Source organism: Saimiri boliviensis, chromosome 9 (assembly GCF_048565385.1).
Source record: "Saimiri boliviensis isolate mSaiBol1 chromosome 9, mSaiBol1.pri, whole genome shotgun sequence".
NCBI lineage: Eukaryota > Metazoa > Chordata > Mammalia > Primates > Cebidae > Saimiri > Saimiri boliviensis.
Genome location: NC_133457.1, coordinates 112,229,846 through 112,253,408, shown reverse-complemented (window position 1 = coordinate 112,253,408; position 23,563 = coordinate 112,229,846). Strand labels below are relative to the sequence as shown.

At 50.7% G+C, this 23,563-nt stretch overlaps 1 protein-coding gene across 3 annotated transcripts in view; it reads left to right on the top strand.

Moving 5' to 3' along the window:
* PREX1 (phosphatidylinositol-3,4,5-trisphosphate dependent Rac exchange factor 1) overlaps positions 1–23,563 on the top strand; it is a 201,073-nt gene that overhangs the window by 56,586 nt on the left and 120,924 nt on the right. For 2 of the 3 annotated variants that reach the window (XM_039479551.2, XM_003932694.4), the window contains exon 2: positions 23,313–23,384. In XM_039479551.2, the coding sequence (XP_039335485.2) occupies positions 23,313–23,384 (72 nt within the window). Of the gene's footprint in view, positions 1–8,141; positions 8,153–23,312; positions 23,385–23,563 lie in introns of those variants that run through there. The other variant, XM_074406635.1, reaches the window with a different exon arrangement.

Here is a 23,563-nt window from a genome sequence, read left to right as displayed (position 1 = left end):
TCATGCACAGGGTCCTCCCTGACCTCCTCTGAGCTGCCTTCCCTGCCCTTCTGCCCACTATCGGGTGCATGTACTTCCTGGAGCCCTTCAGGGTTATCTGGAAGCTTTGAAAAAAAGCAGATTCCCTGGCTTTTCCAGACCTCTTGCGTCAGACTAGCATTTCCTGGTATACCTCCTGGGCAAAATGTATTTTTTGAAAAGCTTGACAGGTAATTCTTATGCCCACTTCCTGGGCATTGGACTCGTGGACCCAAGATGGCTCCCACCTAGCTTTTAAAACCAGATTTCTACTTGTGCTTTTTAATTGGTAAAGATAGCACATATTTGTAGCAATTGAAATTCTGCAGAAAGTTGTAGGAAGTCTATTCCGTGATAAACCTCAAGTTTACCTCCTTGGGTCTGCAAGTGATTTGTGGAGCACCTGCTGTGTATGGGGTGTCCAGGCTGCAGCAGTGCACAATATAGACAAAAGCCCTCCCCCTTACCATGTGGGCAGCGAAGACAGACAATGAGGGTGTCAGCAAGGAAAATGTGTCTTGTTCTCAGGTGATAAGTGCTATGGAAAAACATGAAGCCAAGTTAGAGGGCTGGGCTGCTGGAGGATGTGGCAGTCTTTAGTAGGGTGGTCAGGGCGGGCTTCACTGAGGAGGTGACCTTTGAGCAGAGACCTGAAGGAGCAGAGTGAATGAGTCATCTGAGTACCTGGTGACGGGCGTTCCAGGCAGAGGGGACAGCCAGTGCAAACACCCTGTGGCCAGAGCCTGTCTCATGTGTTTCTGCAACTTCAAGGGGGCCAGCGTGGGAGGAAATGAGGGAGAAGGGAGTCAGGTAGGAAGTGAGGTCATGGAGTGTGGGTTCATTCTGACAGCACAGCCTTTGTTGAGGTGAGGTCACGGAGTGTGGGTTCCTTCTGACAGCGTAGCCTTTGTTGAAGGGTTTTAAGCAGAAAGGCAACGTGCAAGGGCTCAGCTCTTTGATGTTCAAGGCTGGCCCCCTGCCTGGTGGGTGCCGGGGCTCCTAGAGATGCCCCCTTGATGACTGTTAAGCAGATGTTTGTGCATGTCCCTGTGCCTGTGGTGGGCTTGGGACACCTGTCACACACCCGGAGAGGATCCCCTTAGGATTCGAGGCATGTCTCATTACTCGGGGAAGCCCCCCTGCCTCCCCTCCCCCATGCAGGGAAGCCCCCCTGCCTCCCCTCCCCCATGCAACCACCTCCAGCCTCTTTGATTGAGAACCTGAGAACAGATACAGGCTTCCTGTTCCCAAATCTTCTGAGAAGCAGGGCTGGGAGGCAGCGAGAGGGTATGTGTGGAGGGAGGCTGATCTCTTTGGCAGCGGGCCTCACTGAAGCCAGGGCCTCATGGATGCATAGTGGTAGAAGGAATGGGGGTGGGATCTGGCTCTGCTTGAAGCCAGAATGATGTATTGGCCCTCAGGAATTGAGGCGGAACAACCCATGCGTGGACAGTAGACAAATCAGGGTGGACGGTGACAATCTCCTTTTAAATGCTTTGTGGGAAAAAATGGGAATAGTTTCTGTTGCACTATAGTTACATACTGTGATGCGTGCAAGCTTAAGTGCACAGTTCATCAGTGATTACCTCTGCATCACCACCAGGTGAAGATCTAGAACATTCTTTGCCTCCAGGGGCTCCTTGAGCCCCTTGCCAGTCATTACCCAGCCTTGAGTGAAAATTTTTCTTTTCTTTTCTTTTTTTTTTTTTTTAGACAGTGTTGCTCTGTCTCCCAGGCTGGAGTGCAGTGGCACGATCTCAGCTCACTGCAACCTCCATCTCCTGTGTTCAGGTGATTCTCCTGCCTCAGCCTCCCAAGTAGCCACCACGTCTGGCTAATTTATTTTTATTTTTATTTTATTTTATTTTATTTTATTTTTTAGCAGAGATGGAGTTTCATTACATTGGCCAGGCTGGTCTCGAACTCCTGAGCTCAAGTGATTGCCTGTCTTGGCCTCCCAAAGTGCTGGTATTACAGGGGTGAGCCACCGCGCCTGGCCAAGTGATGACTTTTCTAACCTCTGTCATCAAAGAAGGGTCTTGCCAGTTTTTGAACTTTGTAGATGTGGAATCCCACAGGTTGCACCCTTTTGTGTCTGGCTTCTTTTTCTCGGGCCATGTTTTTGAGATGCGTCCAATTTGCTGCATGTATTAGCAGTTTTCTTTAGATTGCGAATTGTATTCTGTTGTGTGAAGACACCACGATTTGTTCATCCATTCTCCCGTTGATGGATATTTGTGATTTTTAAAATTTGAGTTTTTAATTGTGTTCCATTCTCTGTGCTAAGTACTTTATGTTCTGGGTGATGTTTTCCTTGAATCCTCAAAAGAACCCCAAGAGATAGAGGCTCTTATCCTGTGTTACGGATGGAGAAATGGAAGCTTGTAGGCTTATGGAACTTCCCCTCCTTTCCTCTCTTAGCCAGTATTTCTTCAGCATCTTGTGTCTGCCTCACCCTGTGCTGTGGATTCAGCAGGAACCAGCCAGCCAGAGATCCCCGCCCTCAAGGAGCTGGCAGTGCAGAGAGAGGAGTCCTCTAAATTAGTGAAATGCACAGAACAGCACTTTGATTGTGCTACCTGCTTTACAGGGAATTAAAACAGGCTGTCATGGTAGGGGGTGACTTGGGGGGGTGACTTGGGGCTTGAGGGAGGCTACTTCAGGCAGGACGGTCGGGGAGGCGCTCCACTGAGGTGACATTTGAGCATCCTGTGCTGTGATGATGGAGTGGGGACAGCACGTGCAAAGGCCCTGAGGTAGGAAACAGCCTAGGGTGACCTAGGAAGGGCAGACTAGGCGGTGGGGCTGCAGTGGAGGGAGACACACGGTTCCGGGGAAATGTCAGGAAAGTACAGTGTGGTCTGTGTATGTTGGAGGGAGGTTCTTTTATCTCGATGCACTGACAGATAAGCACACCATCAGTGATGGTAACATAATTGTTGGCATTTCACTCTGGTGCAACTCTGAAATTGGGGTTTGTTATCTGTTTCCTCTTCTGAGTTAGGTGGAAACTGAGGTTCAGAGGCTCGTGTGCCATCCCCTGCTGACAAGTGGGGACTTGAACCAGCTTGTCTGATGCCAGAAACTCCACCCTCCAGCTCTCAGCCATCCCCTGTTCCGGGCCCTTGTTTGAGGGGGCTTCTCCATGCCTCTCTCGTCACCTCTTCTCCCTTCCCTCCTTGGGGGCTCTGTCCCATAGTCAGGTGCCCCAGGGAAGGAGCCGTTAAAAGACTCCCTGGCAGAATCCCTGGTGACCTGTCATAGTCTGTGGTGGGGCTGGTTGTCACTGGTCTGGCTGGAAGGCAGGGAGTTGGGGTGGTTAGAATACGTGGGCCTGACCTCCTAGCCCCACAGCTGGGGAGCCCTTTGGGACCATCTCATCTCACACTGTTCCCCATTTTACAGAATAGGGAACAGCATGGGAGCAGCTTCCCCAGCGTCCCACAGCGAGTCTGTGGCAGGGCCACGTTTGGCAGCCGGATCAGCAGGTGGACACTGTGCAGATGGGGAAACTGAGGCCCAGAGAGGAGGAAGCAGTCATCCGAAATCTCCTCCAGCTAGTTTGCAGCATTTCTTGTAGTCCTCATGGTAATCATGAAGTCGGTGGTGTTATTACACAGTGTCTCTTCTGCAGGTGAGGAACCCGCCCCAGAGAAAGGGGTCTCCTTCCCTCTGCCTATCCATCCAGTCACTCACCAAAAATGAGCATACATGAAAGAAGACAGAAACTGGGACTAAGTGGGACCTCTGAGAGGTCTCAGGCTGGTGGGCAAGCCTGCTCTTAATGGAATCATCTCGTACATCAAGGTTAAGTTATAGCTTTGGTGGCACTGAGTATTGGAGCCTGAGCATAGGTTTCCTGGACCCCGACTGACCTTGGACCTGACTGGGGAGGGCAGGGAATGTGAGACTTTAAGCAGCTGGCAGGAGGGAGATGAGTGTTGCAGGTGGAGGGAGCAAGCTGGGTATTTGGGGAACAGCTGAGGGGCCTGGAGGCAGGGCTGGCTGCAGCACAGCTTGGTGGGGGCTGAGGTCAGGCCCTGGAGAGTCCTTCCGGAGGGAGTTCTGAGAGTTGTGGGGAGCTGCTGATGGGCTGGGCAGGGCAGTGGGCGAGCACATTTGCATTTTGTGAGGATCCCTTGGTGTCATCCCAGGGATGCCTAAGTGATTTAGGCCAGCGGTCTCCAGCCTTTTTGGCACCAGGGACAGGTTTCATGGAAGACATTTTTTTCCACGGACCTAGGGGTGGGGAAGGGATGGTTTCGACATGATTCTAGTGCCTTACATTTGTTGTGCACTTTATTTCTGTTACTGTAATATTGTAACGTATAATGAAATAATTATGCAACTCACCGTAATGTAGAATCAGTGGGAGCCCTGAGCTTGTTTTCCCATCTGGGGGTGATGGGAGACCGTGACAGATCATCAGGCATGAGATTCTCATAAGGAGCGTGCAGCCTAGATCCCCGAATGTGCAGTTTGCAACAGGGTTTGTGCTCCTGTGAAAATCTAATGCCACCGCTGATGTGACAGGAGGTGGAGCTCAGGTGGTCATGTGCGTGGTGGGGAGTGGCTCTAAATACAGATGCAACTGTGCTCGCTGGGCTGCTGCTCACCTCCTGCTGTGCGGCCCGGCACGGCCCAGGGCTTAGGACCCCTGCTCTAGGCCTCCCAACTCCTGGACCTCCCGTGAGGCTACACTGTTCTCCTTCCCCTAATTAAATTCTCCCAATTTTTGAACTGCAGAAGCAGTATAGTCCCATGGGAAAGAGACTTGTCTCTGAAGCCCCTTGGGCCTGCGCTCAGATCTGGCTCCGTCCTCCTTCTCTGCATGACTTTGAACAAATAACTGTGTTTCCTTGACTGTGAAATGGGGGTGTTGGAGTCGCTTCCTCCTGTACCCCAGCATTGGCATGCAGTAAGCACTAAACGTGATGCGGCTGGTTGCCGTGTCCACACTCCGTTGGAAATGCAGGCATTATCTAGTTCTGACAGCTTAGCATCCCAAGGTTTCCCTCATCTGATCTTACTGAATGGCTTCTTGCTTTCTGAAGAGGAACTGAAGAGATCTGAATAATGAAGGATATTTGATGTTGTTATAATTAGTATGTTAATTATTGTTATTAGACCATCTGTCCTTAATGAATATTTGTTTGTAGAGACTTGTGGGTGGAGAAAGAAAGCATTTTGTAGCTTACCAAACATATGCCAAGTAATGTATGAAACGTACAGCTAGACTGTGGGATAAGATCTATTTTGTAGTGATCATAATAACAGCATATTAGGATTGGGTTTGGCCATGACTAGTGGAGATACAAGAGGTTTGCTTTTCTTTTATGTACATGTTTTGAGCTAGCAGTCGTATTAGTTTCTTGTGACTTCTGTAATAAGTCGCCGTATATTTGGTGGCTTAAAACAGCACAGTTGTATTATCTTACAGTTCTGGAGGTCAGGAGTTTGAACTGGGTCTTACGGGCCTGAAATCAAGGTGCCAGCAGGGCTGTGCTCCTTCTGGCGGGTCTGGGGAGAATCTGTTTCCTTGCCTTTTCTGGCTTCCAGAGGCCCCTGCATTCCTTGGCTTGTGGCTCCATCCATGTCCCAGTCAGCAGCATATGGCATCTTCCAATCTTCCTGTGACCCCTGACACTCACTTTCTTGCCTCTCTCCTTTCCTTTTTTTTTTTTTTTTTTTTGAGACAGAGTCTTGCTGTGTCTCCCAGGTTGGAGTTCAGTGGTGCTGTCTCGGCTCACTGCAGCCTCTGCCTCTTGGGTTCAAGTGACTCTCATGCCTCAGCTTTCTAAGAGCTGGGACCACAGGTGCACACCACCACATCTTTCTAATTTTTTGATTTTTACTAGAGATGAGTTTTCACTGTGTTCACCAGGCTTGTCTTAAAATCCTCACTTCAAGCGATCCACCCACCTTGGCCTCCCAAAGTACTGGGATTTTAGGCTTGAGCCACCACACCCAGCACCTCTTTTCCTTTGAAGGATCCTTGTGATTCTATTGGGCATACCTGGATAGCCCAGGATAATCCATGCATTCCAAGATCCTTCCCTTGATCGCATCTGCAGAGTCCCTTTTGCCGTGGAAGGTGACGTATTCACGGGTTCCGTGGATTAGGATGTGGATGTCTTCGAGGGATTATTATTCAGCCCACCACAGTAGTCAAAAGCTGGTGGGGCCTCTCCGAGTGTCCTCTGATGTCTGCAAGCTCTGGGTCCCTTCTCTGCTGCAAGTACCCCCTCCCTTCATGTTGGACCAGAAGGTCTGGCACTGTATTGGGCCCCGGGGACAGAGGTTTCTTCCCTTGTGGAGCTTGGGGCTCACAGCTTTAATGACGTGGCCCCATCACAGGTGGGAAGTGAGTGGCCCCATCACAGGTGGTCAGGAAAGCTGAGATCGAAAGAGAAGGTCAGAGTGGATGTGGCAGAAAGTCAGAGCCTGGACTCTGATGGCCCCAAGGTCAGAGGCCAGCTCTGTTTGCTTAGCTGCATGCTCTGAGGCTGCCACTTCAGCCACTGAGAACCTCGGTCTCCTTTTTTTTTGTAAAATGGAGATGAGATTGTCTAGGATGAGGCAGTCGTGGGAAGCATTGGGTACATAGTTGACACGCCCTAAACTGAAGACCCCAAGCTGCAGCCAAGCAGCGAGTGTCTGTGCTCTTAAGACTGGCCCTTCTTTTGCCAGAATTCCCTCCCTGGGGCCCAACCAGGTGCTGGGAAACATCAATGGGAGGAAACTTCCATGGCTGCACCGCCCCCAGCCCAGCCCAGCCCCGACCCCTGAATGCCACTGTTTTTACATTCTCTCACTTTTGTGCATTGTTTCCTGACTCCGCAAATACAATCCTTCACCAGCTAAGGGGGGCACTGCTCGCCCTCCAGCCCCAGGAACAATTGTTTGGGGACATGGAAAAAAAGAGCTGGACCGAGGAAAAAACAAAAACCTCTTAAAAGTCATTGTCTTCAGATGTCAAGTGTCAGCCCCATGGAGAGGAGACCGCATTCCACTCATTGTCCTGCTGCAGACAGGCACAGGGACCCCAGGACGTCCAGCTGCCCCGCCCTGCATCCTGGGGCCACGAGTGACTTGGTTTTCTTTGTCCAGGACATTCTGGTGGGAAATGCCACCCAAAGCAGGGCCTTTTCCCAGCCAGCACTGTCTCCGTCACTTGAGACTTTTCCTTCCAGCCACACATGCAGGCCCCAGATGGGCAAGGGCTGGTGCTGACAATAAGGGCTAAGGCTTGTACGCTGCTTCCTAGTGCATTTTATCCTAGCCCATCAAATTCTTACCACGCCTCTGTGACGCAGGTATCTATTATTTCATGGACCACCATACAGTTTGCCCATTTGAGGTGTACAGTTGAATGGTTTTCAGTATATTCATAGAGTGGTACCACCATCTAATTTTAGGACTATTTCATTACCTCAGAAAGAAACTTCATATCAGCCAGGTGTGGTGGCTCACGCCTGTAATCCCAGCAGTTTGGGAGGCCGACGCAGGTGGATCACCTGAGCTCAGGAGTTTGAGACTAGCCTGGCCAACATAGTGAAATCCTGTCTCTACCAAAAATACAAAAGTTAGCCGGGCGTGATAGTGTGCGCCTGTAATCTCAGCTACTTGGGAGGCTGGGGCAGGAGAATCGCTTGAACCCAGGAGGTGGAGATTGCAGTGAGCCGAGATTGTGTCACTGTACTCCAGCCTGGGTGACAGAGCAAGACTCAGTCTCAAAAAAAAAAAAAAAAAAAAAAAAGAAAAACAAATAGAAAGAAATGTCACACCATTAGCTATCAGGTATCATTTTATATCCCCATTTCACAGAGAGGGAAGCTGAGGCACAGATAGGCTGTCTAAAGTCACACAGCCAGCAAATGACCAAACCAGTATTTGAACCCAAAATACTGGTTATTATTAGCTCTGTCTAGAGTGCCTTTGCTTAGCTCTGCTATAATGCAGTAGTTGATTTTGTCCCAGGGGGCATGGGCAATGTCTGGAGACATTTTTGTCACAACTGAGGAGAGAAGGGTAGTTATTTGCATCTAGAGGGTAGAAGGCAGAGAAGCTGCTGAGTGTCTAATAATACGCAGGACATCCCTCCCAGCGAAGAACTATCTGCTTAATTGTCAAGGTACCGTGGTTGAGAATCTGCTAGACTCCCACTCTGATGAGCCCATTCTTCAGGAGAAAAACCAACAACTGAGGGGCCCAAAGGAGTGGGGAGAAGCTGGGGTTTGAATGGGAAGGATTTTAGACCATTTCTGACAACAGCGAAGGGAGATAAATTCTGAACGGCATGGAGAAGACTCAGCAGGAAAAAGATCTGTGCTCCATTAGCGATGTCTGCCCTGGGTGAGGGTAAAGGCGAAGCAGCAGGTTTCAGGTTTGCCTTGCCTGTGTCTAGGACAGAGGTCTGACACTCAGGTGCTCCCAGGGCACAGCAGCAGTTGGGTAGTGGGAAATCGGGGAGCACTTGTCCTGGGTGAAGGTGAGGGCTGTCACTCTGCTTTACAGCACCTGCAGCCCTGTGGGCATTTGAGACCCATGTGTCAGTTTTTTCAGAAGAAGCTGGGAATTGGGATTTTAATGGGAAATCTGATATTCAGACTTAGGCCCAAGTTTCTCAAAGCCCTCTGCAGGCCAAGTGAGCCATGCCCGTGAGTCACCCGTTTGAGGCCCATGAGATAGCCCCATCATGTGGGGGAGGCGCCGCATAAGCCTCCGTCGAGGGAAGGGTGGGTTGTTGGTGGATTCAGGGAAGACTGTGGGCCGGGCCCCAGCCCCTCAGCACTGGGTTCCTCTCTGTGCTCCCCACCACCTCCCCGCACTGTTGCATCAGGCCTCTTCGTGACAGGTTGTTGCAACTTGTTTTTTCCATCAACTTCCTCCCCCATCGTGGTGGGGAACAGGGCGGGGCGGGGTGAGAACTGGGGGCCTTTTACCAGGGCCTAGAAGCTGAGTGGGGATGGGAGTAGTCTACTCTAGGTGTTTGATTGGCTCATCAATTAAACACATCCTTTTCAAGGGTCAGCTGTGTGTTAGGTCCAGTCCTAGGCTCTGGGATACCACAGTGACCTAGACAGACATACGTCCTTGCCCTCCTGGAGGTGACACTTAGGTGGGCTAGATGGATGATAGACTGATAATGAACACTCATAACGTCCATGGTGACAGGTGCTGTGAGGAAAACAGAGCAGGGATAGACAGTTGAGACAGGCTTGTCTTGGAAAGACTGCACGTGCCTTGGGGCCTTTGCCCTAGCTGTTGACCCTGCCCGTGATGCCATATCCTCAGATACATGCAACGCCGCTTGCTCCCTGTGTCTGCTCAAATGCCATCTTCTCAGAACAGCTTTCTGTGAACATCGCCTTGAAATAGCGTTCCCACCCTATCCTTCTCTGTTTTCTCACCCTGCTTGATTTTTCTTTGTAGCAATCATTCCTACCTGCCACTTTATTTTAAAATCAGTGTATAGTCTGTCTCTGCCACTGCTTTGTGAAGGTGGGGAGTTCGTCTGATTTGTTCATTTACTGATGTGTCATTGGCTCTTAGCATAGTGCCTGGCATGTAATAGGTGAACAGTGAGTATTTGCTGGCTAAACAGGCGAATGTAAGGATGCATAAGCCCTTCCGTGGCGGGGTCATGGCTTATATCTGTGTCTCCAGCACCCAACTCGGTGCCTGGTGCACAGTGGGCCCTGATTAACACTTGCTGGGATAGGTGGTACTCAAGAGAGGGCTTGTCCCCCTAGAATATCATCGTAAGCAACTTTGCCTCCTCGCCTAGTCCAGCCTGCCTCTCCTGGTTCAGCCTCTCTGCCACTTTTTCCAGGAAGTCTTTGCAGTTACGAAGTGTTCACCTGCATCATTTCACTTAAACCTCAACAACTACCCCTCCCCCGCTTTTTTGTTTGGACCAGGAAATTGACTCAGAGGTGCGGTGACTTGCTGAGGTCACGTGGTTGGCAGTCAACGAGGAGGATGGGGCAGAACCGAGGGTGTGCTGGCGGTGATGAGGATGTAGGGGCTCTGCAGTTTATAAAGCCTTCCCTTTCTCATCGCACCGCAGGAGGCTCGGAAGCAGGCGGTCTATAATAACAGAGCTGTTTGCAGGATGGAAAAAACTAATAACAATAAGTAAAAATAGTGTGGGATAAATGTGAGCGTGGTTGGTGCGTGTAGAAGCCCTACGGTTGTGGATGGTCCAATTCCGGGTTTCCTTCGGTTCTGTCTGTCTGTCTGTATCAGGGCTTGGACTCCCTGAAGACACTCTGGAAACTCAAGATGGGGAGACGATAATAGCCAATGCTTTTTTCTTTCCTTTTTTTTTTTTTTCTTTTTTTTTGGAGGCAAGGTCTTGCTTTGTTGTCTGGGCCGAAGCACAGTGGCGGGATCTTGGCTCACCGCAACCTCCGCCTCCTGGGCTGAAGTGATCCTCTCACCTCAGCCTCCCGAGTAGCTGGGACTGCGGGCACACGCCACCACATCTGGCAAATTTTTTTTTTTGGGGGGGGGGGCATTTTTAGTAGAGATGGGATTTTGCCATGCTGATTGATTACTTGAATTCCTGGGTTCAAGCAATCAACCTGCCCCAGCCTCTCACAGTGCTAGGATTACAGGCGTGAGCTACTGTGCCCGGCCAATAATAGCTAATATTTTTTGAGCACCTACTGTGCACCAGGCACCATTCAAGTCCTTGTTAGGTGTGTTGGCTTCTGTAATTCTCATTGTAATGCTGGCTACTCATTTTATCTCCCTGTTACAGAGGAGGAAATGGAGGTAGAGAGAATAAATGATTTACTTCAGGTCTTACAGCTTGTAAGCAGCAGAGCTGGGATTTGAGCCCACTTACATGCTTTGCCTGAAGTATTTTTTTTTGAGATGGAGGCTTGCTGTATCACCCAGGCTGGAGTGCAGTAGCGTGATTTCAGCTCCCTGCAACCTCCGCCTCCTGGGTTCAAGTGATTCTCCTGTCTCAGCCTCCTGAGTAGCTGGAATTATAGGTGTGAACCACCACGCCTGGCTAATTTTTGTATTTTTAGTAGAGACAGGGTTTCACCATGTTGGCAAGGCAGGTCTCAAACTCCAGCCTCAGGTGATCGACCCATCTCAGCCTCCCAAAGTGCTGGGATTACAGGGGTGAGCCACTGTGCCTGGCCTGCCTGCTGTATTTCATATCAGCCTCACAATAGCCTGTGATTTCAGTAGTTTTATGGTTCCCATCTATGTTACAGATGAGGCCCAGGGAGGTGGAGTCAGCTGTCTAGGTCACAGAGCAGTAGGTGGCAGGGGTGGGATTTGAACCAGGTGGCTGGTTCTAGCCTTTGAGCCTCACCCACTCTCACATACTGCTTGTTTGGGAGATACAGTGCCTTTCTGGCATGAAGAAGGGAGAGTTTCTAAGGGAAGGGAGGGCTTCTGAGAGTTGAGGCATGGGAGGAGGAAGGAGGTGGCATGCCGGCCATGTCTTTGGCCTCCGCAGGGGAGCGTGTGTGGGTTCCCAGCAGATGCAGCCTGGACATGAAACCTGCCTCCACGTCTGACCCAGGACTGCCTGTGGTTCCGCAGCGACCTCCTCTGACCTTCAGCAATGCTTGTGTAGAGGTTTTCCCATCAGCTCAGAAGTGTTTTGGTGTTTTAACAGGCAGCGAGGCCATCCTGGTGTGTATTAGTAGAGCAGCTGCTGGGGTGCCTGGCCTGTGTGGTGCTGCAGAGCCCAGCCTTTAACCCACCATGCTCGGGGGCCCTAGACGGCCTTTCTTTTTGAGGCTGCATTGTGACACCTCAGCTGCTCCAGGGCACACCAGATGGATGCTCCACTGCCAGCACCTGCGCTCCTCTGCCTGATGGCTTTGTCTGCTCTGAGCTGCTCTGTCACTTTCAGGGAAGATGGGGAGTACCAGAGTCACCCCCACTGCCCTTAAACTAGTGATGGATAGGACTGGAGTACAGACTCCCCGGCCTCCTCCCTCCCTGGGGGTGGCCCCACGGTGTGCGTTCGACACGGTCTATCTGGTGCCTCGCGATGGTAACTTGCTTGGTCTCATCCCCTCCGTGGGCTGCCTTCCCTTCTTGATTCTGCTTCCCTGCTGGTGTTTCCTGGGACCACCTCCCACCTCCCACCTCCCACCTCCCACCTCCCAAATAAGCTACTTGTGCTTCACTTCTTGCCTCAGGGTCTGTTGCATCTGGGGAATCCCCTCAAGGCTCCGTCATGGTAGATCTGCTAAGATGCACCCACGCCCATGGGCAGAGCTGATTGGTCCTTAATTTTGTAGACATTTAAATCAAGATTTCATCACTTTGACAGTGCAGTTTTCTTTTTGTATTTGAAGCCAATGCACATACTTTTAAAGGCCTCCAGTGTTTCTGTAGGTCCAAGGAATGGTACCAAGGACGTGTGCCCAGGGAAGGGCCCTGCCCTCAGCTGGTCCAGGGGCTATGTGGAATTAAAAGTGCCCACCCCTTCACTGGTCATTTATTGAGGACTTACTGGGCACTTCCTGTCAGCCTGGCTGGATCCTGGGGGTTGGGGGCTCCCACAGTGGGGCAGAGGCAACAACCTGTTTACAAGCAGTGTCAGATTTAATCATCATGTCAGCAACTTGCAAGGTGAGGCTCCATTACACAGATTTTCTAGATGAGGCAACTGAGGTGCCAGGCTGGGCCGACTCCAGAGCCTATCATGTGATTCATGCCCTGTTTTCCTCTTTCCTAAAAAGGGGATGCAGACAGCATACCTCGTGGGGTTGTCACTCAGGATAAACAGCTGCTGAATCCATTGTTACTGAGCGTCTGCTCTGTTTTCAGCACTGTTCTAGGTCCAGCGGGTAGATGCTGTTCAAACAAGCCACCACCCTCCTGGGACTGGCATTGTAGGGAATGGAGGAACCACAGGTGAAGAAACAGTCCAGTGCAGGTGGAGGGCAGTACTGGGGGAGATGGAGGAGGATGAGATAGAGCATGCAGGGGAATGGGTGTCTGTTTCAAATGGGGCAGTGGGGGAAGGCCGCAGAAGAACTGGCATTTGATTCTAGATGGGAATTGATAGGGTTTGGCTGTGTCCCCACCCAAATCTTGTCTTGAATTGTAGCTCCCATAATTCCCACATGTCATGGGAGGGACCTGGTGGGAGGTAATTGAATCATGGGGCAGGTCTTTCCTATGCTGTTCTCTTGATAGTAAGTCTCATGTGATCTGATGGTATTATAAAGGGAAGTTCCCTTCCACACACCCTCTAGCCTACTACCATGTAAGGTGTGACTTTGCTCCTCATTTGCCTTCTGCCATGATTGTGAGGCCTCCCCAGCCATGTGGAACTGTGAGTCAATTAAACCTCTTTCCTTTATAAAGTACCCAGTCTTGGATATGTCTTTATTAGCACTGTGAGAACAGATGGATACAGGAATGAATTGCGGGTGGGGCCCTGTAGATACCTGGAGAAAGACTCTTCCAGGCAAAGGGAACAGCAGGTGCAAAGGCCCCGGGGTGGGTGGTGCCTTGGTATGCTCCCATGAGGTCTCAGCTATAGGTTATTTGTATGCTTACAGGAAGAAATTAGCCTGTTAAAGATACGATTCAAAGCAATATGTTTGTGCTGCAGACTATATAACGACATGAGATGTAGATGTGTAGATGGACTTTGTAATGTGCTGTGGCAGTAAAGGAGTAGTAAGTCAGACTTTGTAAAAAAAATACTGTCTCTGCTCGGTCTTCTCAAGAGTATGTCAGTGACTGAATCATTGGAGAGGATGTTTCAAATCCAAAATTTGGGCCTTTTGAGAAAGCCCCAGTTGGTTCTGAGCCAATGGCACTCTGCTTCTGGCCCCTGGCACGTACCTGATGAAGGGGTGCTTGGTGGGAACATAGTGAAAAGGGTTTTAACCTCAGCCTGGGGACTCTGGGTGGTGGACATTCTTGTGTTCTGGCTCAGGCTGTGGAAGCCCCAGGCCAGCTTGCAGGGGCCCCCATTTACAGAGTCAACACAGAGAAGGAGGGTGGGTCAGCAGCTTAGAGGCTCCTCTGCAGAAGGAAAACCTTTCCGTCTCATATCTGCCTGGTCCCTGCTTTGGTCCCCGCTGGCGGGCACCGCCCCCCTGCACAGGGGTATCCACATGCGCAAGGAGGAGAAGGCAGACGGGGCTCCTCGCAGCGGAGGTGTCCTGGTGATCGGGGTGGGCGATGGGGTGGCTGAGAGAGAGTCTGGTGTGTTTAGTACCCCTCCCCTCCAGAAAAATAAAAACAAGCATTTATATTAAAAATGACTTTTGCTAAAAAACTAGCATGTTCATTGTAGAAATGTGAAAAAGGAAATAAAGAAGAAGATGGAAATTCTTTAGAACTCCCCTCTGTCAGTTAGGATTAGGTTCAGTGGCTTGTGATAAAACCCAAATAACAGTATCCTAAATGTGATGAAAGTTTATTTCCTTCTTCTGTAAATACAGGCACGCCGGGGCAGATATGTTGGCTGCACCAGCACTAGGGTTGTAAGTGCCTGCTGAATGCTGCTCTGTCTTCCCCAACGCGTGGCTTCTACCTCATGGAACGAGATGTCTGCCTCACTTCCAGCCGTCGCATTTGCGATCCAATCAGTAGGAAGAGGGAATGGCAGAAGGGAATCCCTACCCATTCCTCCCCTCACCCACGAGGGTACTTCCAAGATGTTGCACATAACATGCCACATATGCTGTACTGGCCTGAACTGAGTTGCATGGCCACACCTAGCTGCAAGGGGTGCTGGGAAATACAGTTCCTCCAGATTTTAAATCTGGAGTTCTGTTTCTAAAGGAAAAGGCAAAAATGATATTGGGGGACAGCTAGTGATTTTGGCCACATGCTTACATAGTTTAGAGTATTTCCTTTCATACTTGATTTTTCTAGGATTCGGAAGAGAGACTTGAACCAAGAATGAGATTATGTTTTATGCACCTGTCTGTAACTTGATTTTGTTTTCCTGGTTAAGGATATATCAACAGCCCTTTTCCATGTGACTAAATAGGCTTCTGCAGACTATTTTTAAGCATGATCATTCCTTGTTGAGATGGATGGTAATTTATTTAACTAAACCACCAGTGATGGAATTATAAATCAGATATTGAAGTTAAAGCTTCATGCCACCTATGAGATTTATTTTTCCCTGTAGGATAAATGCCCAAAACTTGGATGGATGGAGCATAGGAGATGGGCATTTGAAGGGGTCATTGGGCAACTTGGAGCTCCCCGGACTCTGGGCTATGTGGGGTGGCTGTGTAAGCCCACATGTGCTGTTATTGTAGCGATTTTATTGTTATTACTCTAATTCCAAGGCCCTTGCCATTCCATGACACTTTGCTTCTGACCCTCTGCCACCCAGATCATGCTGGGGATGGGGTCCTCAGGGTATCTCCTTTTCTTTGTCTTTGCTGTGGTCTGGAGCTCCCCACCCTCACCCCCGACTCTCCGCTTTCCTTTGCTCCCAGCCCATCCCCTGGCCCTCTCAAGTTTCACCATATGTCTGGTGAGGTCACCCCAGCCAAGGCAGGGGTGTCCTTGGGGGCAGTTGGACCCCCTCCCCAAGCAGATTAGGTTCCCAGTGTTTCAGTCTCAGGGAGTGACTTCAGTGCCTCATTCTGCCCTTTTTTTTTTTTATCTCCAAGGAGAGATTTATCCTCCCCAGGCGGCAGCAGCCGTGGGTTCCAGGCAGATGGCAGCTCCCCAGGGGCACCCCCAAGGGCAGCTGCTACCTGTTTTGAAGGCCAATGTGGTTCATTGTCCACAGTTACTCATTGATGGTGCATGATGGGGGTGTGTTGGGGACATGCTACCAGGCCAGACGATCTGGGTTCAAGGCCCAGCTCCTTCACTTATCAGCCATATGGCTTTAGATAAGGTCTTTCTAGTGCTGGGCCTCAGTCTCCTCTGTAGAATGGACATAGTCATAATCATGACTGCCTCCTGGAATTTGCGGATTAAAATGTCTGGAACAGCACCTGCACAGAGTAAGGCCCAAAGGTGTAGACAGTGAGTTAAAAAGGTGTTCTTATTCTAGTGGCTTCTCCCAGCTTTGCATCGGCTTACTTTCTGGAGCCCGTTCACAGTTTCTCCCCATCTGTCCCATCCCATCCTTCCTCCACAGAATGGTCTCTTTTGAGCACCTGCTGTGTGCCAGCCTCGGTTCCAGGTGTTGTGTAGATGACCATGAAGGAAACTGTCTTCTGCCCTGAAGGAGCTGATACTTTAGTGAGGGAGAGGATACTAGATGATCAAACCTATCCACACTTAATTGATAAGAGCACAGCCAATAAGGGTGACGTCTGTGAAGGGTAACAGGGTTCAGGTGGTTATGTAGTGGGTGAAGTCCTCTCTTATATGGGTCCAAGGGGTGGCCTGTGAGAGGAGGGGCCTCCCCTGCCAATTGACTGTCTCGGGGAAAGCTCTGTAGGCGAAGAACAGCATGTGCAAAGGCCTGGACGGTGGAGGCTTGGCGTGTTCAAGAAACAAAAAGGAGGCTAGTGTGGCTGCGGCTGAGCCAGTGGGGCAAGAAGAGCCTGCGTGAGACAGTCTTTGGGCTGTGCAAGGGGTTGGATTTTTTCTAGGTTTTGATCGGAGCCTCTTCTAAGGCAGTGATTTCTTGACCTTGGCACTGTTGTTTGGGGTCAGCTGTGTCTTTGTGGGGCTGTCCCGTGTACTGTAGGGTGTTTAGCGGCATTCTTGGCCTCTACACACTGGATGCCAGGAGCACCGCCTTCTCAGCTGTGACAACCAAAAATGTCTCTAGACATTGGTAAATATCTTCTAGGGGGCAAAATCACCCCCAAGTTGAGAACCACTGGGCTCAGGCTATGTGGGACACGGGCGAGACTGGCCTGGCATTAGGAGACCTGGTTCGAATCCGTGTTTTGTTACCAACTTGCTGTTTGACCTCAGACCGGCGTCTCATACTCTTGGTTTCTCCATCAGGTGGGAGCTTGTTTGAGACGGCAAACTCACAATCTGACTACCCTCTCCCTACCACATCCATGGCAGACATCACTAGTCAATCATGGTGTGGCTTCCTGCTCAGTCTACAGCTCTGGGGCCCATGGACACACTCTGGTCAGGAGCCCAGTAAACAGTGTCTCTGGTCCCCTCCTCCTAGCAGCAAGCAGGAATCCAGCAACCCTGGATTCAAGTTCAGCTCTGTTAGTTCCTGGGTGGGTGACCTTTGTTAGGTTACTCAACTTCTAGGATTCAGTTTTTCTCTATAGAATGGGGACAAAATATTCAGTGCAAAAGTAATTGCAATTTTTGCCATTGAAAGTAATTTTGCCCCTGAAAACTGATGGTGGGGATTGAAATGAACTTATGATGGGACTTTGTAGGTCTTAGCAAGTGTTTGTTGCATGAATGAATGGGGCAGGTGTCTTCTTCCAGGGTGTGGAGTAGTGGGAGCTCTTACCCACTGTGGATTGGAGTGCAGATTGGAACAACCACATTGGAAAAGCATTATTCACTGCCCAGTCAAGTCAAATGTGGACCAGACTATAGTCAATCATCCCATGCCTCGAGGAACTTGCACACCTGAGCCCCAGAAAACTTACCCCAGAGCCCCAGAAAACTTACCCCAGAAGGCCTGGGTATACCCTTAGAGGATCTTGAGTACCTGAGCTCCGGACGTCTTTGTATCACCTGGAGGAACTCGCATACCTGTACCCCAGTCGAGGTAGGTGTACACCTGAAAGAACTGACACCTGTGTGCCATTGTGTACAGTAAGGACATTTGAAACAAGTCAGGTGCCTGCAGCATGGTAGGAGTTACCTCCTGCTGGAATTTTGACTACTAAGCAGTGCAATAAACAACTTGAGGTCTGGCTTATTGTGGATTCCCCAAAGAACATGTCCTGAGACTGATTCAAGGGCAAGTCGTGTACTTGGGAGGCCACCCCAGGAAGCATCAACAGGAGAGTCAGGGAGTGAGGCAGGGAGGAGAAGACAACCAAGAAAAGTGTGTCATCAAGTGGGTTACCGTGGGGCCACCGGAGCTGAATCCCATGGAGGCACTCAGGGAGATAGTGTCCATCCAGTGTCTCAGTTTCCTCATCTGTCTTTTCATGCCAGCTCCTGCTGGCCATCACTGAGGGCTGCTCCCAGGCAGCCTTATTTCTTCAGCACTTCTGACCTGCCCTGTATATGAAAGTGGGGCCTTTCGGTGTGGGTGCTGGCAGCTGGATGTGGTGTGGGGCAAGGGTAGGGTCTGGCTGGCAGATGGTGCCTGGTGTACTTATCAACATGGGTAAACGCGGAAGACGTGATGTTGAGTGAGAAAATCAAGTTGCTGAAAGTACACCACTTATAACAATGTTGTGAACATGCAAAACAGTGTTCTCTCTTACTTATAGATGCACACGGGCTTGGTACGTGGGTAGAGGCATGCGTGGGAATGAGGAGCACCAGGTCCAAGTACCTTGCAGGGAGAGAAGGGGCCCAGTGGCTCATCTCCCGCTACAAGTCCTTTCTGCCTTTTCTGTTGAATACACTGAGGTGTGATATTTGCATGGTACTGTGGGTAAGCTGAACTAATCTCAAGTACACGCTGCTGGGGCTTTGCACATGCAGCGAACCGTGTCACCACTGCTCAGATCAAGATATAGAACGTTTTTAGCAACCCCGAGAGCCTCCTCATCCCCTTTCCAGTCTGCGCCTCCCGCAGACTTGTTGAATTTCTTTTCACAAATGGTTTCAACCAAATTTGGCGTAGCGTTAAGATTTGCCAAAGCTGGGTAGTGATGAGTTTGTGGGTGTTTGTTGTTTTTCTCTGTTCTTTTCTGTATCCTTGACGTATTTCATCATCATATTCATAAAACGAAGAGGAGGGCTTGGGCAGATGTGAGGACAAGTGGTCCAGGCACGGGCAACGCTTCCGAGGCTGGAGGAGTTTCTCAGGCAGCCCTGGAAATCCTGAGAACAGGATTCCGAGATGAGAGCTGCTTTTGACCTGAGCGTTTCAAAGCTGTCAAGCCTTGGACAAAGAGTCTCCCTGGAGGGTCCCTTTCACCATCCCTGCCAGTGTAGGGGATGCTGGTGCTGCCTGGAAAAGCCAGTCGTGTCTTGGGCAGCAGGAGGGCTGGGCCCAGAGCCCCTGCTGCCCATTCTTTCCGGGTCACAAGCAGCCCATTGTGCCCTTCATGCCGGCTTGTTTGCAGTTCCTCGGTGGGTGGCCTGAGCCTCCCATTGTTGCCACACAATAGCGGTGAGCCAGCTCCAGTGAAGAAACCGGGACAGGGGACAGGAAGCCCCAATCTAGGCCAGCCAAGAGTGCCCCACTCCCAGCTTCCTGCCCTCCCTGGCTGTGCTGGGTGGGGCTGCCTTTGTCTCCCTGTAGTCTGGGGAAGCTGGAGACTTGACTTCCTGTCAGTATCCCAGGCCCTGTTAAAACATCCTCTAGGAACCCCCCGTCCTGTCCCCCGCACCCATTGTCCTTTCAAAAGCAGGATCAGCGGAGTTCCAAGGGGCCCAAATCGAGGCTTCTGCTGTGTGTCAGGCACTGTGCCCGGCACATTCCATACCTTCCTTTGATTTTCAAGCACCTGCTGTTTGCTGGGCACTATATTTGGCCCTGAAGACAGAGCTGTGAACAAGAGAGACAGGGTCCCTGCCTTCAGGGAGCTTCCATTCACTTTATCTCATGACATTCTGAAAAGTGCTGTATTCCTGTGATCTCCACTGGGAAGAGTAAATGAAGGCTCAGAGAGGCTAGCACACTTTCCTGAGCTCACACGGCAGGAAGGACCCCTGGTTCAAACCCAAACTCACCAGTTTCCAAACCTGGCCCCTGCTGTTGGATTGGGGGTTATGGTTTCAGCCCAGCCATGCTCCCTGCTTCTCCTGGCCTTTCCCTTAGGAGCTTGTATAGACTGCTTAACCTCAGTTTTCTTATCTGTCAAATGAGTGCTTAATGCAAGATGGGAAGATAGGAGTTTGCATTAAGATGAGGAGGGCCTCTTGGTGGAGGTGACATTTGAACTAGGGGTGGATGGATGAGGAGGCTGCTCCGGGCAGAACTGGGGAGAACAACTTGCCATTAGGCACAGCATGTGCAAAGGTCCTCAGGCAGGAGTGTATTTGGCAGGTGGATGGAATCTAGAATGAGAGTGTGGCTGAGGATAGTTTATATTGAGGTGTATGGGGGGATGAAGTACCACAAGGTGAGATCAGAAAGGTGAACAAGGACAAGGTCATGGGGACCATGGAAGGATTTGGAATTTAAGTGCAGTGGGAAGCCATGGACATTTTAAAGGTGTGGATTGACCGATCTCCTGTACATGTTTAAAGGGAACTCCCTGACTGTGTGTGTAGAGAACAGACTTTTGGGAGGGTGAAGGGGACCAGGGAGGAAATGGCTATGTTAGTCCAGGCAGGAGGTGATGGTGGCTTGGACTTGGGGGTGGGGGTGGCTGTGGAGATGGGGGCCAGTGGTTGTAGTTTTTGAGTAAAGCTGGTAGCATTTGCTGATGTATTGGAAGTGGCATGTCATAGGAGAGGGGCCGAGGATGACATGTGGGTTTTGGCGGGAGCCCTTGAAAGGCAGAGGTGCTGTTAATCAAGTAGGGAAGAGCTTGGTGTGAGTTTTGAGGGAAGGTCAGGAATTAAGTGTTCGGCAGCTTGAGTTTGAGGTGCCCCTTGGACATCCAGGTAGAGACATTGAATCTTCAGCTGGAGATAAGAGTCTGGGGGTTACAGGGGAGAAGTCCAGTCTGGGGATATAAACATGGGGGTCATCAAAAGAAGGGGATTTAATCCATTTATGCTTGAGGTTGCAAATATTTTTTGTGAAAAATCAGACCTTGGCGATGACCTTGAGCAGTAGGATATCAATAACTCCCACAAGCTTCATGCTCCAATAATGGAACACTAGGCACAAGTAGGTTAAAGCCCCAAGACTGGCTGAGATGACCCTGCACTCTGTGTGGACAGAGACAGAGCTGCCTTCCTGTGTCTTGCCTTTTTCTGTGACTGGCTGTGTGGACCATCATTGTGCACCCTCCCCAGAGGCTTGAGTCTGGGCAGGTGGCTGGGCTCCTAGGGGCGGGCATGGATGTGTCGTGTATCTGGGTGATGGAAAGGATATGACGGCCATGTGCTGAGGACCAGCCTCCTCCCTGCTTACCTGCACTTCCCCTGACCCCAGAACTATCTTGGGCTGTCCCCGCCATCTCTCCTGCACTCAGAGATCTCCCTAGACAAGCATGATGGGATGAGACAGGCTCTTCATCAGCCTGCACCTGGGCTCTGTGACAGGGAGACCATGTGCTCACCTGAGCCAGCCCCAACGTGGACCTTCAAGCTGTAATCAATCTTGGCAGGGCAGATGATTGATAGGCCCCACAGCTTCCCCTGGCCCTGCGGCTGTGACAGCACCATAAATTCCTTCTCCCCGGGTTATCGAGACCAGCTCAGCCATAGAGACCCCCCCAGCCAGACAGTGCTGAAAGAATTGAGAAGCAGACACCCAGATAGAACAGCAAAGTGGGACTATCCAGGGGACCAACCGCCTTCCAAGCTGAGAGCCTCAGGGGAGCTGAGAGCATTCTGGGCTGAGGGCCTCAAGCAGCTGCTGACCCACACAGTCGTTCTCTCTGAACAGGTGATTATTATTAATAAACAGGTGTCCAGTGTCTCCTCATAGAACCAAGATGAACTAGGTAGGCAGCTGTGCCTGCTTACCTCTGATCAAGGACAAACCAGAAAGTGTTCTCCTCGAGGGAGCCTCGGGGGCAGGGTCACATAGCCCGTGCTGAAAGAATTGTTTTAACCCATGTGTGATATTTATGTACTGTCCTGCCACTTTCAAATGGCCCAAATAGTTTTCCACTTGGTTGAGGGGGCGGCTGGGTTTTCCTTGCCATCGTTCTTCTGGCAAACAATATATTCTATCACACACTCAGTGTTTCTCAGCAATCATACACTTAGCATTTCTCAACACAGAGGTCTCCATGTAGCTGCTTCCAGGTTAGCCTACAGCCAGGTTCCACGTCCTGGGGATGGGGCAAGCCAGGCGGAGGTGGCTGTGGGTGCTGGGCCTCGGTCTCCCTTAGATGCTGACTCTGCTGTCTCTCCCTCCCTCACCCTTTATCCCTGTGACTCTCTCAGCCCATCTGTGTGACCCCTTGGCAGCTCTTCCTTCTGCCAGTTTTCCACCCACACCTCCTGGTGCCAGGTCAGGTCTTGTTTGCAGCACTGCACCCTACTGCTCTGGTCTCCTCACTTTTACGCTCAACCCCTAAAATCCAGTTCCTTGCAATATCAGAAGGCTCTTTTACTAACACTTTAAAACTGGGAGACTTTTCTTTCTAAAAAAATTCAAATTTCTGGCTTCATTGAAAAAAAACCAAAACACCCAAATCTGAACCTCTACGTTCCGGGCCTGCAGCCTCGCCACCTGGCCCCACGTGAATGGTGCATCCTCGGCTCCTGCACCCCTGTTGCTCCTGCCCTGTTACCGGCACACTCGTCTGCTGTGTCTCGTGGAGGAGAGATGTGATTTATCCGTTACAAGCCCCTGAAAGAGTGGCAGAAGGACTGTGGGCCATTCAAAGAGTAGGTTCCTGGCATCTGCAGGTAGGCTTCTCGTGAGATGATCTGGAAGGATCTCTGAGCTATATTAAGTAGAAGATCCAGGTGCAGGGAATCCTGTGTATGTTGCTATTTTTTTGGTGTGTAAAAGAGATTAAAAAAAGATAAGAACACGTGTGTGTGTGTGTGTGTTTGTGTTTTTTTTTTCGCATAGATGTTTTGGAAGGATACCCAAGAAACTAGTAGCCGGGGTTCCTGTAGGGTGAGGAGGGACTGGATGGTGGGGGCTGGGGTAAGGAGAAAGACTTTTTGTGCTTTTGCCGTTTTATATTTTTGACTTTTAAGCCATGTGAATGTGTTATTATTCAGAAGTTAAGTTGTAAAGCAAAGTAAAATTGAAAGGGGAAATAAATTAGAGTCTGAGAGGCAGCCCTGGTGAGGAAGCAGGTGTGTATCTCTTTGGGCTGAAGGTTCCTCGCAGGCAGGGGCTTTGAGATTTTCTCCGATGTTATCTTCAGGGCCCAGTGCAGGGCATGGTGTAGGTGCACAGTAAACCCCCAGTGACTGTGTGGGAGTGAGGGCTGTTCCAGTGTGTTTGAGGTGTAAACAGAGCACATTTTTCCTTGTCCCCTGCCTGTGTCCCTGGACCCGTGGTACCTCTCACCTCCTGGTTGGCATTTGAACTTGAGAGCGTTCTTTAGGGCCCTCCTTGGGAGAGCTGGAGGCGCGGACACTCACCTTTCTCTGCTTCTCTCTTCCAGGCATTCTTGCAGCGCATCCGGCAGAACGTCGCTGACTCGGTGGAGAAGGGCCTCACGGAGGAGAATGTCAAGGTGTGGACGCTTGGGCTGGCCCCTTTTCTAGAGCATATCTGCTGCTGGGTGCCTTGCTCTTCCCATGCAGTGCTCAGAGGGTGTGCATGCAGGGGGAGGCGCGCCACCCACTGGCTGCTGGCCACCGGCTTTGCCCTGCCCCAGCTTGCTCCCTGCAGCCCCTGGATGCCTTTTGTCCT